This window comes from Oncorhynchus keta, chromosome 25 (genome assembly GCF_023373465.1).
Source record: "Oncorhynchus keta strain PuntledgeMale-10-30-2019 chromosome 25, Oket_V2, whole genome shotgun sequence".
Lineage (NCBI taxonomy): Eukaryota > Metazoa > Chordata > Actinopteri > Salmoniformes > Salmonidae > Oncorhynchus > Oncorhynchus keta.
In genome coordinates this window covers 31,559,248-31,575,149 of record NC_068445.1, presented here as the reverse complement: position 1 = coordinate 31,575,149, position 15,902 = coordinate 31,559,248, and the positions used below count along the sequence as shown (strand labels likewise).

Below are 15,902 nucleotides of genomic sequence, written 5' to 3'. Positions count from 1 at the left end.
CTATGGTTGTTTTGTTTATTTAACCTGGATTGCAATGTGAATGAATGGATATCTCTTTGAATGTGAAACATTCACTATGTATTTTAGTTGGTATTTCATTTCAAATAAGCTCTCAGACCATTCACCAGACCTAGTAGTGTAAAGTACTGAAGTAAAAATACTTTAAAGTACTATTTAAGTAGTTTCTGGCGATATCTGGAATTACTCTATATATTTTTGACATATTTTACTCCATTAAATTCCGAAAGAAAATAATGTACTTTGTACTCAATACATTTTCCCTGACACCCAAAAGTAAATTTCGAAAGCTTAGTAGGACAGGAAAATGGTCCAATTCACGCACTTATATAGAGAACATCCCTTACTATGAGAACATCTACTGCCTCTGATCTGGCGGACTCAGGACTCACTAAACATAAATGGTTCTTTGTAAATTATGTCTGAGTGTTGGAGTGTGCCCCTGGCTATCCATAAAAAAATACAATTGGGCCGTCTTGTTTGATAAATATAAGGAATATGAAATGATTTATAATTTTACTTTTAATACTTCAGTATATTTTAGCAATCACATTTACTTTGGATTTTAAGTATATTTAAAACCAAATACTTTTACTCAAGTGGTATTTTACTGGGTGACTTTTACTTTAGTCACTTTCTATTAAGGTATCTTTACTTTTAATCAAGTAGGACAATTGGGTGCTTTTTCCACCACTGACCAGACCGGAGACACAAGAGATATGCGGCGCTAAAGTAATGTCGGCGCGATAAACCCAATCCCCTATTCTCTCACGAGAATTCACCAAGTTTCCGCTGTTGTGTATATTTCTGGAAACATGGCGACAAGCATCCGTGGCCGCTCTATCCGAAGTCTTCGGATGCGAGGGAAGCCTGAAATATCACCCCGACATAAGCTTTATGAACTTGAAATTCTATGCCACTATTTGCTTTTCTTTCTGATGACCCAGATGGGTAGCCTTACAATGTCCCGGTTGTCTTGGACAGGTCGGAATGACAGCGGGGAAGAGAACGTACCGCTCGATCTGACAAGATGTAACGTTAAGTCGTTTTAATGTTAGGGGTTCATACGGAGTGAACGCTAATATTGTAATAATGGATATTGTTTGCAGCAACTTAAGGTGATGATGAGGCTGGGAAATCTATTAAAATGCATTCTACTGATTATTGGTTGCTGAATTCTTTGATAACCAGCTTTCTGAGTCGCACGCACCAAAGAGGCGCAGCTAACCTAACATTATCTGCCATCCGAGTCAAGATGACGCTCCTCTATCGAGTGTTGTTTTGATTAGTGGGCTAGCATTATCTAGCTAGCTTCGCTATAAATGTAGTTTTTATGGCCAGGTTGAGCAAGGTAGTTACGCATTTAGCTAGCTAACGTTGCCTGGCTAATGATTTGGGCATGTAGTTATAGCTGGCTAACTAGCTAACGTTACATACCTATATTTGCATTGTGGTAACTAACTAACTAACTAACGTTATTCAATTATTATAACTAGCTAGCTAGTTAACATTAGCCAATAGGTTTATTTGAAGTCGGGTCACGACAGTTGCAGTTGTTGCTATTACTATGACTTCCAACTGGAGGATTTCCCTGTTTGCTGTGGGCGTCACAGTGGGTCTGCCCAATTTGCCATTTTGACAACTCAAGAGGTTATGGTTGGATATAGCTGACCGCGAGTATGAGTATTTACTAGTGTCCATACCCTCATATTGTCCCTGATGCCACTTCCTCTCCCACTCTGAAGGCACCAGACTGTGTCTGTGTAACATAACTTTAGTCCGTCCCCTCGCCCATATCCAGGCTCGAACCAGGGACCCTCTGCACCCACGAAGCATCGAAGCAACTGACACCCACGAAACATCGTTACCCATCGCTCCACAAAAGCCACGGCCCTTGCAGAGCAAGGGGAACCACTACTTCAAGGTCTCAGAGCAAGTGACTCACCGATTGAAACGCTATTAGCGCGCACCACCGCTAACTAGCTAGCCGTTTCATATCGTTACAATCACCCCCCTTTTGACCTCCTTTTCCGCAGCAACCAGTGATCCGGGTCACGGCACCAATGTAACAGTATAACTTTAGACAGTCCCCTCGCCCATACCTGGGCGTGAACCAGGGACCCTTTGCACACATCAACAACAGTCACCCACGAAGCATCGTTACCCATCGCTCCACAAAAGCCGCGGCCCTTGCAGAGCAAGGGGAACCACTACTTCAAGGTGGTCAAATGAAGGACAGGCACGCATAGGAACACAGAGGTTTCAAAATAAGAAGCACTTCCTGATTGGATTATCCTCAGGCTTTCGCCTGCAATATCAGTTCTGTTATACTCACATACAATATTTTTACAGTTTTGGAAACTTTAGTGTTTTCTATCCTAATCTGTCAATTATATGCATATTCTAACGTCTGGTCATGAGAAATAGGCTGTTTACTTTGGGAACGTTATTTTTCCAAACATAAAAATAGTGCCCCCTAGCTTCAAGAGGTTAACACGACCCATTGCTGTGTTTGTGGCATCGAGGCCTGCGTCTCCTTTTATATTTATTATGGATCCCCCACTAGCTGATTTTTTTCAATCTGATTCTAATGCTTGAATCAGTATCCTGATGTGGAATAGAGTTCCATGTAATCATGGCTCTATGTAGTACTGTGTGCCTCCCATGGTCTGTTCTGGACTTGGGGATTGTGAAGAGACCTCTGGTGGCTTGTCTTGTGGGGTATGCATGGGTGTCCAAGCTGTGTGCTAGTAGTTTAAACAGACACCTCGGTGCATTCAGCATGTCAACACTTCTTACAAAAGCAAGTAGTGATGAAGTCGAACTCTCCTCTACTTTGAGCCATGAGAGAATGACATGCATATTATTAATGTTAGCTCTCTGTGTACATTTAAGGGCCAGCTGTGCTGCCCTGTAGTCATTTTCTTAAGTCCCTTTTTGTGGCACCTGACCACACGACTGAACAGTTGTCCAGGTGTGACAAAACTAGAGCCTGTAGGACCTGCTTTGTTCATAGTGTCATGACGTTGCCCTGTTGGGTGAGGTTTATTAACCCCCCCTATAAATACCTTTCCCCTTTTCTCTCCACTCTACAGAATGGTCTCTTGGAAAGCCCTTTGATAATAGAGAGAGTATGGTAACATCAAAAGGTTGGGGAATGGAACAATATTTCCCTTTCTCAACCAGGTGAAATTGTCTGTTGGTACTTAAAGAACGTGTCAGATCAGTTGTTATCTGGGACATTACAGTTGAAGTCGGAAGTTTACATACACCTTAGCCAAATTCATTTAAACTCAGTTTTTCACAATTCCTGACAGTTAATCCAAGTAAAAATTCCCTGTCTTAGGTCAATTAGGATCACCACTTTATTTTAAGAATGTGAAATAATAGTAGAGTGATTTATTTAAGCTTTTATTTCTTTCATCACATTCCCAGTGGGTCAGAAGTGTACATACACTCTTAGTATTTGGTAGCATTGCCTTTAAATGGTTTAACTTGGGTCAAACATTTCGGGTAGCCTTCCACAAGCTTCCCACAATAAGTTGGGGGAATTTTGGCCCATTCCTCCAGACAGAGCTGGTGCAACTGAGTCAGGTTTGTAAGCATCCTTGCTCGCACACGCTTTTTCAGTTCTGCCCACAAATCTTCTATAGGATCGTGGTCAGGACTTTCTGATGGCCACTCCAATACCTTTACTTTGTTGTCCTTAAGCCATTTTGCCACAACTTTGGAAGTATGCTTGGGGTAATTGTCCATTTGGAAGACCCATTTGTGACCAAGCTTTAATTTGCTGACTGATGTCTTGATGTTGCTTCAATACATCCACATAATTTTCTTTCCTCATTATGCCATCTATTTTGTGAAGTGCACCAGTCCCTCCTGCAGCAAAGCACCCCCACAACATGATTCTGCCACCCCTGTGCTCCACGGTTGGGATGGTGTTCTTCGGCTTGCAAGCCTCCCCCTTTTTCCTCCAAACATAACAATGGTAATTATGGCCAAACAGTTCTATTTTTGTTTCATCAGACCAGAGGACATTTCTCCAAAAAGTACAACCTTTGTCCCCATGTGCAGTTGAAAACCGTAGTCTGTGCTTTTTATGGCGGTTTTGGAGCAGTGGCTTCTTTCTTGCTGAGCGCCTTTCAAATTATGTCGATATAGGACTCGTTTTTACTGTGGATATAGATACTTTTGTACCTGTTTCCTCCAGCCTCTTCACAAGGTCCTTTGCTGTTGTTCTGGGATTGATTTGCACTTTTCGCACCAAAGTATGTTCATCCGTAGGAGACCGAACACGTATTCTTCCTGAGCGCTATGACGGCTGTGTGGTCACATGTTGTTTATACTTGCAATCTATTGTTTGTGGAGATGACCGTGGTACCTTAAGGCGTTTGGAAATTGTTCCCAAGGATGAACCAGACTTGTGGAGGTCTACAATTTTTTTCTGAAGTCTTGGCTGATTTCTTTTGATTTCCCATGATGTCAAGCAAAGAGGCACTGATTTAGAAGGTAGACCTTGAAATACATCCACAGTTACACCTTTAATTGACTCAAATGATGTCAATTAGCATATAAGAAGCTTCTAAAGCCATGACATAATGTTTTGGAATTTTCCAAGCTGTTTAAAGGCACAGTCACCTTAGTGTATGTAAACTTCTGACCCACTGGAATTGTGGTGCAGTGAATTATAACTAAAATAATCTGTTTGTAAACAATTGTTGGAAAAATCATTTGTGTCATGCACAAAGTAGATGTCCTAACCGACTTGCCGAAACTATAGTTTGACCTTCTTATGGCTGAGGGGCAGTATTGAGTAGCTTGGATGAATAAGGTGCCCAAAGTAAACGGCCTGCTCCTCAGTCTCAGTTGCTAATATATGCATATTATTATTAGTATTATTATTATTACAGTATTTGATAGAAAACACTCTGAAGTTTCTGAAACTGTTTGAATGATGTCTGTGACTATAACAGAACTCATATGGCAGGCAAAAACCTGAGGAGAAATCAAAACAGGAAGTGAGAAATCTGAGGCTGGTATGTACTCACCACAGTTCTCATTGAAATCCCCTTGAGACATTAAAGATTTACGGCTTCCACTAGATGTCAACCGATAGAAATTTGAATGAGGCTTCTACTGTGTTGTGGGACTGAATGATAGCAGAATGAATCAGGTGTCTGGCAATCAGCCATTTTCTGGTCACGCGCATTGCACATGATAGCGACCTGCGTTCCATGGCTCCTGAAGACACAAAGGAATACTCCGGTTGGAACTTTATTGAAGATTAATGTTAAAAACATCCTAATGATTGATTCTGTACTTAGTTTGAAATGTTTCTTCGACCTGTAATTTAACTTTTTAATTTTTTTTGTCCGACGTAATGCTGGCCAGAACGAGCGTTTGGATATGTATACCAAACGCGCTAACAAAAGTAGCTAATTGGACATAAATAACGGACATTATCGAACAAATCAAGCTTTTATTGTGGACTAGGGATTCCTTGGAGTGCATTCTGATGAAGATCATCAAAGGTAAGGGAATATTTAGCATGTGATTTATGGTTTATGTTGACTACAACATGGCTGCTATTTTGACTTGATTGTTCTGAGCGCCGTCTCAGATTATTGCATGGTTTGCTTTTTCCGTAAAGTTATTTTGAAATCTTACACAGCGGTTGCATTAAGGACAGGTATATCTATAATTCCATGTGTATAACTTGTATTATCATCTACATTTATGATGAGTATTTCTGTTGAATCGATGTGGCTATGCAAAATCCCTGGATGTTTTTGGAACTAGTGAATGTAACGCGCCAATGTAAACTCAGATTTTTTTATATAAATATGAGCTTTATCAAACAAAACAAAGATGTGTTGTGTAACATGAAGTCCTATGAGTGTTATATGATGAAGATCATCAAAGGTTAGTGATTCTTTTTATCTCTATGTGTGCTTTTTATGACTCCTCTCTTTGGCTGGGAAAATGGCTGTGTTTTTCTGTGGCTTGGTGACCTAATATAATCGTTTGTGGTGCTTTTGCCGTAAATCCTATTTGAAATCGGACACTGTGGTGGGATTAACAACAATAATACCTTTAAAACGGTATAAGAAACATGTATGTTTGAGGAATTCTAATTATGAGATTTCTGTTGTTTTGAATTTGGCGTCCTGCACTTTCACTGGCTGTTGTCATATCATCCCGTTAACGGGATTGCAGCCCAAAGAGGTTTTAACATGAAATTTGTGGTGGTTGAAAAACGAGTTTCAATGACTCCAACCTAAGTGTATGTAATCTTACGACTTCAAGTGTGTGTGTATATGTAAATTGTATGTGTATTATGTATGTGTGTGTAATTCTGCGTGATTGTTTAGGTATTTTAGTAAATAAATAATTAAGCCAATTTGTGTATTGCTAATTCAACTTATTATCTAGGGTTCGTGCAGATAACCAAGTACTTACGACAATCAGAATGAGACCAATCGAGGTGACGATTAATAATTTACTTCTATTGATATTAAAGATCTTTAAGAGAGTGGATTCAGGAGGTAACCGCTCTATATAAATGAATGCTTCCTTGGTGCCCCAGGTTATTAATGGTTTAATTGTTTCATGGTTTAATTCAATCACATGATCAATTAAACGTTAGATAATCGATTTGATAAAATAGCATGTCATATAATTGAATCATAGTCAGACACTACCTGTTACTTTTTATTATTCTTTTTTACTTTAGTTTATTTTGTAAATATTTTCTTAACTCCATTTCTTGAACTGCATTGTTGATTAAGGGCTTGTAAGTAAGCACCTGTTGTATTCAGCACATGTGACAAATAACATTTGATTTGATGTTAGGCCCTGATCTAGCTATGGCTGTGGGCTACACTAGTTTAGCAGACAAGATTTGCTTAAAATTCATGCCATTATTTTATAGTATGATGAATACAATTTAGCATATCTGAAGAAAATAGAAAGGATATTTTCCCCAAACAATTTCCGAGGGAGTGCGCAAATTAGGCTATTCTGTGTAAAATGGTTAACAAAGAAACAGGTCCTCCTATATGCTTAACTTAGAGTTATTTCTGCAACTTTGGTTGTGATACAAACGTTTGACTGTTTAGACTTTTAATACAATCTGAGGCAGCGTGATGGGACTCTTTTATTATAAAGGTGCATCCCCAAAATTCTTCCCCAAACTTAAAACACACTTGCAGCCTATGAATGCAAGTTAGGCTCTACACCTGTTGTAAAGAAGATTAATTTGTTTATTTTTAAGAAGTTATTTGACCACTTCAGTTGTGATACAAACCTTTTCAAATTATAGTCGCACATGTTTTGATAAGTTGCTTAAAAAAAGGCATGCGCTGTTTCTTGACTTCATGCACACCCTGGGCATCATTCACAAGTGATAATAAAGACATCATTCAAAAGTGAGAATATTTTCAGTCTTAATTTTATTTTGTCTTTACATATTCTAAATAATAAATTAGTGAAATTAGTTTTGATTTAGAATGGACCATTATCATGCACCTGTCTCGGATCAGGGGCTGGGGAAAAAATACATGTCATCTATGCACTTAATAGCGAATGGAGGACGCTTTTTCCGTGGTTCATTTTAATGCCAGCCAGGTAGGCTATACTCCTGTTTTAAAGCGAAGCAATGTGCTTAATATTTAGGAAAGTTGAAAAATAAATATACTATGCCTAGCCTATAGAAAGCTGATGGGTTCCTACTCTTTTTAATAGAGGCCATCAATACTCTTTTTCATGTAATTGCATAGCCCATAGAAAGGTTACGCAACATGAGCTCATGGGTTCTCATGAAGTGTTGGATATGATTTTTTATTACATTTGCATTGATGTCAGAGTGATTAGAGGGACAATGGAGTGCTGAGCATCAGGCAGTTAGAATGTTTGGTAGGTTACTGATGACCATTTAGTTACCGTGAGTAAACGGTCAATTTAACTCTGGTCGTGATTCGTTGACCACCGGTGTGGTGGTATTATGGAGAGAGAGAGAGAGACACACACACACACACACAGTCATGTGCCAGTATCTACACACAGGCATCGAGCTCGAGGTTCACACCCAACACATCACACTTTGTCAATCTATGGTGGCTTTCTTTCACCGTCTCCAGCAAACTGATACTCCTCCCCCTTCCTTCATACCTGTAGCAGGGCCACTCCAGTAATAAATCAGTCCTAACAGGCAGCGGTCTAAGGCACAATGCATCTCAGTGCTTGAGACGTAACTACAGCCCAGGGTTCGATCCCAGGCTGTGTCACATGCGGCCGTAACCGGGAGACCCATGAGGCGGCACACAATTGGCCCAGCATCGTCCGGGTTAGGGGAGGGTTTGGCTGGCTGGGAATTCCTTGTCCCATTGCGCTCTGACGACTCCTTGTGGGGAGACTAACTATCAATTGGATCTCACGAAATTGGAGAGAAAAAGGGGTAAAATGTCCCAAAATAACTAGAACTATAAACAATAACTGATGGCCTGCTCTCCCGAGCGCAACATACTTCAGATGAAAGATTCAGCGGACTTGTGGGCTGCATTAGATTTAGTTAGGGGAGAGAAAGCAGTGAGGTCGGGCGGTGGCCATTTCCTCCTTTTAATGAGTTGAGATCTGTCGGACATTACTGCCACTGCTGCTGCTACTACTACTATTACCACTACTACTACCACTATTACCACTACTCCTACTATTTCTGCTGCTGCTACTACTACTATTACCACTACTCCTACTATTACTGCCACTACTGCTGCTACTATTACAACTACTACTAATACCACTACTCCTACTATTACTGCCACTACTGCTGCTGCTACTACTACTATTACCACTACTACTACCACTATTACCACTACTCCTACTATTTATGCTGCTGCTACTACTACTATTACCACTACTACTATTACTGCCACTACTGCTGCTACTATTACAACTACTACTACTATTACCACTACTCCTACTATTACTGCCACTACTGCTGCTACTATTACAACTACTACTACTATTACCACTACTACTACCACTATTACCACTACTCCTACTATTTCTGCTGCTGCTACTACTACTATTACCACTACTCCTACTATTACTGCCACTACTGCTGCTACTATTACAACTACTACTACTATTACCACTACTCCTACTATTACTGCCACTACTGCTGCTACTATTACAACTACTACTACTATTACCACTACTCCTACTATTACTGCCACTACTGCTGCTACTATTACAACTACTACTAATACCACTACTCCTACTATTACTGCCACTACTGCTGCTACTATTACAACTACTACTACTATTACCACTACTCCTACTATTACTGCCACTACTGCTGCTGCTGCTACTATTACAACTACTACTACTATTACCACTACTACTCCTACTATTACTGCCACTACTGCTGCTGCTGCTACTATTACTATTACCACTACTCCTACTATTACTGCCACTACTGCTGCTGATACTACTACTATTACCACTACTCCTACTATTACCACTACTACTCCTACTATTACTGCCACTACTGCTGCTGCTACTATTACAACTACTACTACTATTACCACTACTACTCCTACTATTACTGCCACTACTGCTGCTGATACTACTACTATTACCACTACTCCTACTATTACTGCCACTACTGCTGCTGCTGCTACTATTACAACTACTACTACTATTACCACTACTCCTACTATTACTGTCACTGTCACTACTGCTGCTGCTGCTACTATTACAACTACTACTACTATTACCACTACTCCTATTATTACTGCCACTACTGCTGCTGCTGCTACTATTACAACTACTACTACTATTACCACTACTACTCCTACTATTACTGCCACTACTGCTGCTGCTGCTACTATTACTATTACCACTACTCCTACTATTACTGCCACTACTGCTGCTGATACTACTACTATTACCACTACTCCTACTATTACCACTACTACTCCTACTATTACTGCCACTACTGCTGCTGCTGCTACTACTACTATTACCACTACTCCTACTATTACTGCCACTACTGCTGCTGATACAAAACACTGCGTTATATGACCTAAAATACATTGTATGATACAAAACACTGTGTTTTATGACCTAAAATACATCGTATGATACAAAACACTGTGTTTTATGACCTAAAATACATCGTATGATACAAAACACTGCGTTATATGACCTAAAATACATCGTATGATACAAAACACTGCGTTATATGACCTAAAATACATCATATGATACAAAACACTGCGTTATATGACCTAAAATACATCGTATGATACAAAATACTGCGTTATATGACCTAAAATACATCGTATGATACAAAACACTGCGTTATATGACCTAAAATACATCGTATGATACAAAACACTGCGTTATATGACCTAAAATACATCGTATGATACAAAATACTGCGTTATATGACCTAAAATACATCGTATGATACAAAACACTGCGTTATATGACCTAAAATACATCGTATGATACAAAACACTGCGTTATATGACCTAAAATACATCGTATGATACAAAACACAGCATCACATGAGCAATGGACTAATGACACAAATACCAAAAGATAGTTTTCCTTCAAGTACATCCTCGGCAGCTCTTGCTTTCCTAGTTTTTTTATTCTACTTTTATATACTATGGATATGTGTTCTTAGGCAGAAAAATCATTGCTGTGTGTGTGTCCTCAGACATGTACCTTACAAGTGTGACATGTTGGACCAATCAAACGATGCCTATCTGCACTCCAAACCCGGGAAGGACCGCAGCCCCTTCACCATCCTGGCCTCCACCCGCTTCGTACGCAACCGCTTCCTCAACTCCCTGACCCTCCCCAGCAAGAAGTTGCACCCCCACCGAGCCCAAACTGGGGGGGCTGAGAAGGAACAGGACGGTCACAGAGCCCTCTATCTACTCCTCGTCGCAGGGAGATGTGTTTACATCTGTATTCAATGGGAGAGGCTTACCCAAGAGTCCCACAGTCAGCCTGGAAACCTCCTTTGTGGTGATCAGCGGCTCGGTGGAGGGGTCAGAGGAGCAGCTGGCAGAGAGGAGGCTAGACCAGGCTGGTGGAGGAGGTACTGAGCTGGGGGGTCCTGGAGAGCCTCCCTCCAGGGATCAGAGTAGCCGGGAACGTCTAGCGGCAGGAGATGGTGGTTCCTCTTCCTCTGAAGGGGGAGGGACTCATTTTAAAAGCCGCAGTCAGAGCTTCAACACGGACACCACCACAGTGGCATCAACTCCATGAGCTCCAGCCCCTCCTGTGAGACCACTGGAAACCCTGAGCCCGAACCAGACTCCTCGGACTGCGTCAGCCTTTACACAGTGGTCTCGGCCAAGACCGTGAAAACGCTGTACTCCCTCAGCCCAACCCAGGCCCAGACTAACCACCTGCCCCTTTCCAAGTCTCCCTGTTCCCCGCTGGCTACTCACATACCCTCCCCCGTAGAGCCCAGAGTCTCAAGTCTCCCTCCATGGCGGCTATTAATAGCCTGGCGGACTGCAGTTTCATGTACACCAGCCCGCGGGATGCACTAGGCTATGCTACTCTGAAGAAGCTGCAGCAGCAGAGGATCCACCCGTCTCTGTCTCATAGCAAGGTGTTAGCGTTGCCTGCTAAAGACGTACTGTTCACTGACGCTATCACTATGAAGACTGGTAGTCTGGACTCGAGGCTGATGGTGCGCAGGTCAGTTCGGTCTCACACACACGCACACGCACACGCACACACACACACACACACACACACACACACACACACACACACACACACACACACACACACACACACACACACACACACACACACACACACACTAATGCACATAGGGTAACTCGTGCTGCACACACACATACATGTATGGGTAATGCAATAGATGCGCACAAACACACATTAACATAGACAGGTAATACACAACTTCTCCTGTTGGGTTTTCAATGTCATCTTGGCTGCTAGCTGTCATCTTGGCTGCTAGCTGTCATCATGGCTGCTAGCTGTCATCTTGGCTGCTAGCTGTCATCTTGGCTGCTAGCTGTCAGCTCAGATGCTTTTCTCAATCGTACATGATTGTCTGTCTCTGTGTCTGGTCAAATCAATGTTCTCCTGCTCTGTTTAATCATTCTCCACTCTCCTTTTCATCTGTGTGTCTTTATTGTGGCCAGGTGTGTGTGCGTTTGGGTGTGCTTGTTTGTGAAGACATTGAACTCTCCATTCGTTCTAGCTCAGATTGGGCTCCTGAGGGGTTCTTCCCTTACAGCCCAGTCTTGGTCGGTAGACAGAGAGAAGCAGACTGAGGTGGAGTACCTCAGGTTGTCTGCTAAGAGAGTGAGCTGTCCAGGCTCCAGCCTCGCTGATGCACACCACAGGCCATCCAGAGTCTACATCCCTCGGTGGGTGGACCTCTCCACCCACCCCACGTTTAGATACCTGGATGTGATGGTGCTGTCAGCTTGTCTGAGAAAGGGTTAGCTGTAGTCTCTAGTAGCAACACTGGTGTGTGTGTGTGTTGTATCGCCACCGGTTATTAGTCCTCTTAAGCAGCAACGGTGTGTGTCTGCTGGTTCAGAGCAGTCTGTCTGCTAAGAGGGTCAGCTGTCCAGCCACACTGCAGGATGTCCATCTCTATGCCTTGGTGGGTAGACCCCCTCATAGATACATTTAACCCCTGTGCTTATAGAGCACCTCTCCAACCCATTTGTAGAGCAGTTTCTCTCCAGTGTTGCAGACCCCTTGACTTTTTCCACGTTTTGTTATGTTACAGCGTTTAAAATATATTAACATTTTTTCCTCATCAATCTACACACAATTCCCCATAATGACAGTGAGAAATGTTTTTTTTGTGCAAATTTATTAAAAATGAAAAAACAAATACCTTGTTTACATAAGTATTCAGACCCTTTGCTATGAGATTCTAAATTGAGCTCAGGTGCATCCTGTTTCCATTGATCATCCTTGAGATGTTTCTACAACTTGATTGGACTCCAACTGTGGTAAATTCTATTGATTGGACATGATTTAGAAAGGCCCACACCTGTCTATACAAGGTCCCACGGTTGACAGTGCATGTCAGAGCAAAAACCAAGCCATGAGATCGAAGGAATTGTCCATCGAGCTCTGAGACAGGATTGTGTCGAGGTACAGAATGTCTGCAGCATTGAAGGTCCCCAAGAACACAGTGGCCTCCATCATTCTTAAATGGAAGAAGTTTGGAACCAACAAGACTCTTGCTAGAGCTGGCCGCCCGGCCAAACTGAGTAATCGGGGAGAAGGGCCTTGGTCAGGGAGGTGACCAAGAACCCAATGGTCACTCTGACAGAGCTCCAGAGTTCCTCTGTGGTGATGGGAGAACCTTCCAGAAGGACAACCATCGCTGTAGTACTCCACCAATCAAGCCTTTATGGTAGAGTAGCCAGACTGAAGCCACTCTTCAGTAAAAGGCACATGACAGCCCGCTTGGAGTTTGCCAAAAGGCACCTAAAGGAGACTCAGACCATGAGAAACAAGATTCTATGGTCTGATGAAACCAAGATGGAACTCTTTGGCCTGAATGTCAGGCGTCACGTCTGAAGGAAACCTGGCACTACCGCTATGGTGAAGCATGGTGGTGGCAGCAGCATGCTGTGGGAATGTTTTTCATCGGCAGGGACTGGGAGACTAGTCAGGATCGAGGGAAAGATGAACGGCGCAAAGTACAGAGTTTCTTGATCCAGAGCGCTCAGAACCTCAGACTGGGGCAAAGGTTCACCTTCCAACAGGATAACGACCCAAGTCAAACAGCCAAGACAACCCAGGAGTGGCTTCGGGACAAGTCTCTGCTGCTGTAAAAAGGCTTTATAAATACATTTGATTGATTGAATGCCCAGCCATAACCCAGACTTGAACCCGATCTAAAATCTCTGGAGAGACCTGAAAATAGCTGTGCAGCGACACTCCCCATCCAATCTGACAGAGCTTGAGAGGATCTGCAGAGATGAATGGAAGAAACTACCCAAATACAGGTGTGCCAAGCTTGTAGCGTCATATCCAAGAAGCCTCGAGGCTGTAATCGCTGCCAAAGGTTCTTCAACAAGGCACCGATTAAAGGGTCTGAATACTTATGTGAATGTAATATTTACGTTTTTTATTGATTTATTTTGCAAAAAAATCTAAACTGTTTTTGCTTTGTGATTATGGGGTATTATTGTGTGTGTATTGATGAGGGGGGGGGGAATAATCCATTTTAGACTAAGGCTGTAACATAAAAAAATGTGGAAAATTAAAGGGGTCTGAATACTTTCAGAAGGCACTGTGTTATCGGCACCTACTCTAAGTGTCGTGGTTGTATCGTAATGTCCCTGGCAACACCTGGCCTTACTGTGTTTTATGGTGTCTGTCTTTACTCATTCTGCCTTCTCTCCCTTTCTCTCTAGGATAAAGGAGAAGTTTCCCTATGCGTTTGATGATATCTGTTTGTACTCTGAGGTGTCTCACTTCTGGCCCACTATGTTCCGCCTGCCATCTCGACGCTTCATACAAGAACTCTTTCAGGATGTACACTTCATACCAGTAAGGTCCTCTATACTCGCTCTCTCTACACTTATATCATCAAATTAATGAAAATTGGGTGATTTAAGATATGGTAAACTATATTTGTATGTGTGGATTCATTTATCTTTATCCAAGGTTTTCAATTATGAAAAAAACTTTATGCAATCAAAGGCATCAGGTAAAAGTAAATTACTCCACGAATACAAATATAATTTTACGTATATCTCAAATGGCCATGTTTTCATGAATTTGATATAAGCTTGAAGCCATTCTAAAACAGTTCAGGACTTGAACCAGGAAGTAGGCGGGACTTTCATAGTGTATACGTCGATTAACGCTTTGAACACACCTACAGCGTCATTGAGCAAAATAGTACGCAGCATCATCTGGATATGTATGCAACAGAAGTTCAACATTTACTTTCTGCTACCATTTGTCAAGCCGTCTACGCATACAGTTTGATGCATAAGTTGTATACATCCAATGTATGCACCACACAGAACATACTGCAACTGCCTCTGCAACGCAATGCTGCAAGGCAAAAGCAGCGTTTCATTGGAAATGAATGTAATTCTGGTGTACTGAAATGCAATGACGCTGTCGGTGTGTTGTAAGGGTCGAGGAGCAACTGTCTCCCCTCTGACACACTTGTGATTACATCAGAAATATGTATCTCATATGATCTCTGACTGACCTCATGCTGATGTCACATCCTGCCCCCTTAGATGTACAAGGAAGCAGAAGCGATCCTGTCGATGCCACCAAAGCCTGTCGGAGTGGATATAGACCGTCCCACGGAATCCTGATCATTGTCCCCATCCTCTTCCCCCTCTCCCTGTTTAGACGACCCCCCCTCCCTCCAACCTTCACATAGAGATAACGAGAGCAATGGGGTGGGAGAATAGAGGGAGCAGCAGGTAGCCTGGTGGTTAGAGCGTTGGGACTATTAACCGGAAGGTTGCTAGTTTGAATCCCGAGCTGACAACCTGAAACCCCACCTCTTCAAGGGAATACCTAGGATAGGTAAGTAAGGGTAAGTAATCCTTCTCACCCCCTTCTCCCCCCCAACAAGATTTAGATGCAAGTGCTGGTATAAACTTAAATGTAAATGTTTGAAAGCTGACAAGGTAAAAATCTGTCTTTCTGCCCCTGAACAAGGCAGTTAACCCACTGTTCTTAGGCCGTCATTGAAAATAGGAATTTGTTCTTAACTGACGTGCCTAGTAAAATAAAGGTTAAATTAAAAAAAGGGATGAAGAGTATGGGGGACGGGGCTAAAACAGGATGAGATACTCAGAGTATGTTGCTGAAGTTTAGGATGG

The 15,902-nt window shown here is 42.1% G+C and overlaps 1 protein-coding gene across 1 annotated transcript; it reads left to right on the top strand.

Annotated features, from left to right (window-relative positions):
- Positions 1–10,572: 10,572 nt before the first annotated feature.
- Positions 10,573–15,549, top strand: LOC118357947 (rapamycin-insensitive companion of mTOR-like). The gene is made up of 3 exons (XM_035735252.2): positions 10,573–11,742; positions 14,463–14,598; positions 15,306–15,549. The coding sequence occupies exons 1-3, from the start codon at positions 11,528–11,530 to the stop codon at positions 15,384–15,386; spliced, it is 432 nt and encodes a 143-aa protein (XP_035591145.1). The 5' UTR covers positions 10,573–11,527; the 3' UTR covers positions 15,387–15,549.
- The last annotated feature ends 353 nt before the right edge of the window (positions 15,550–15,902 follow it).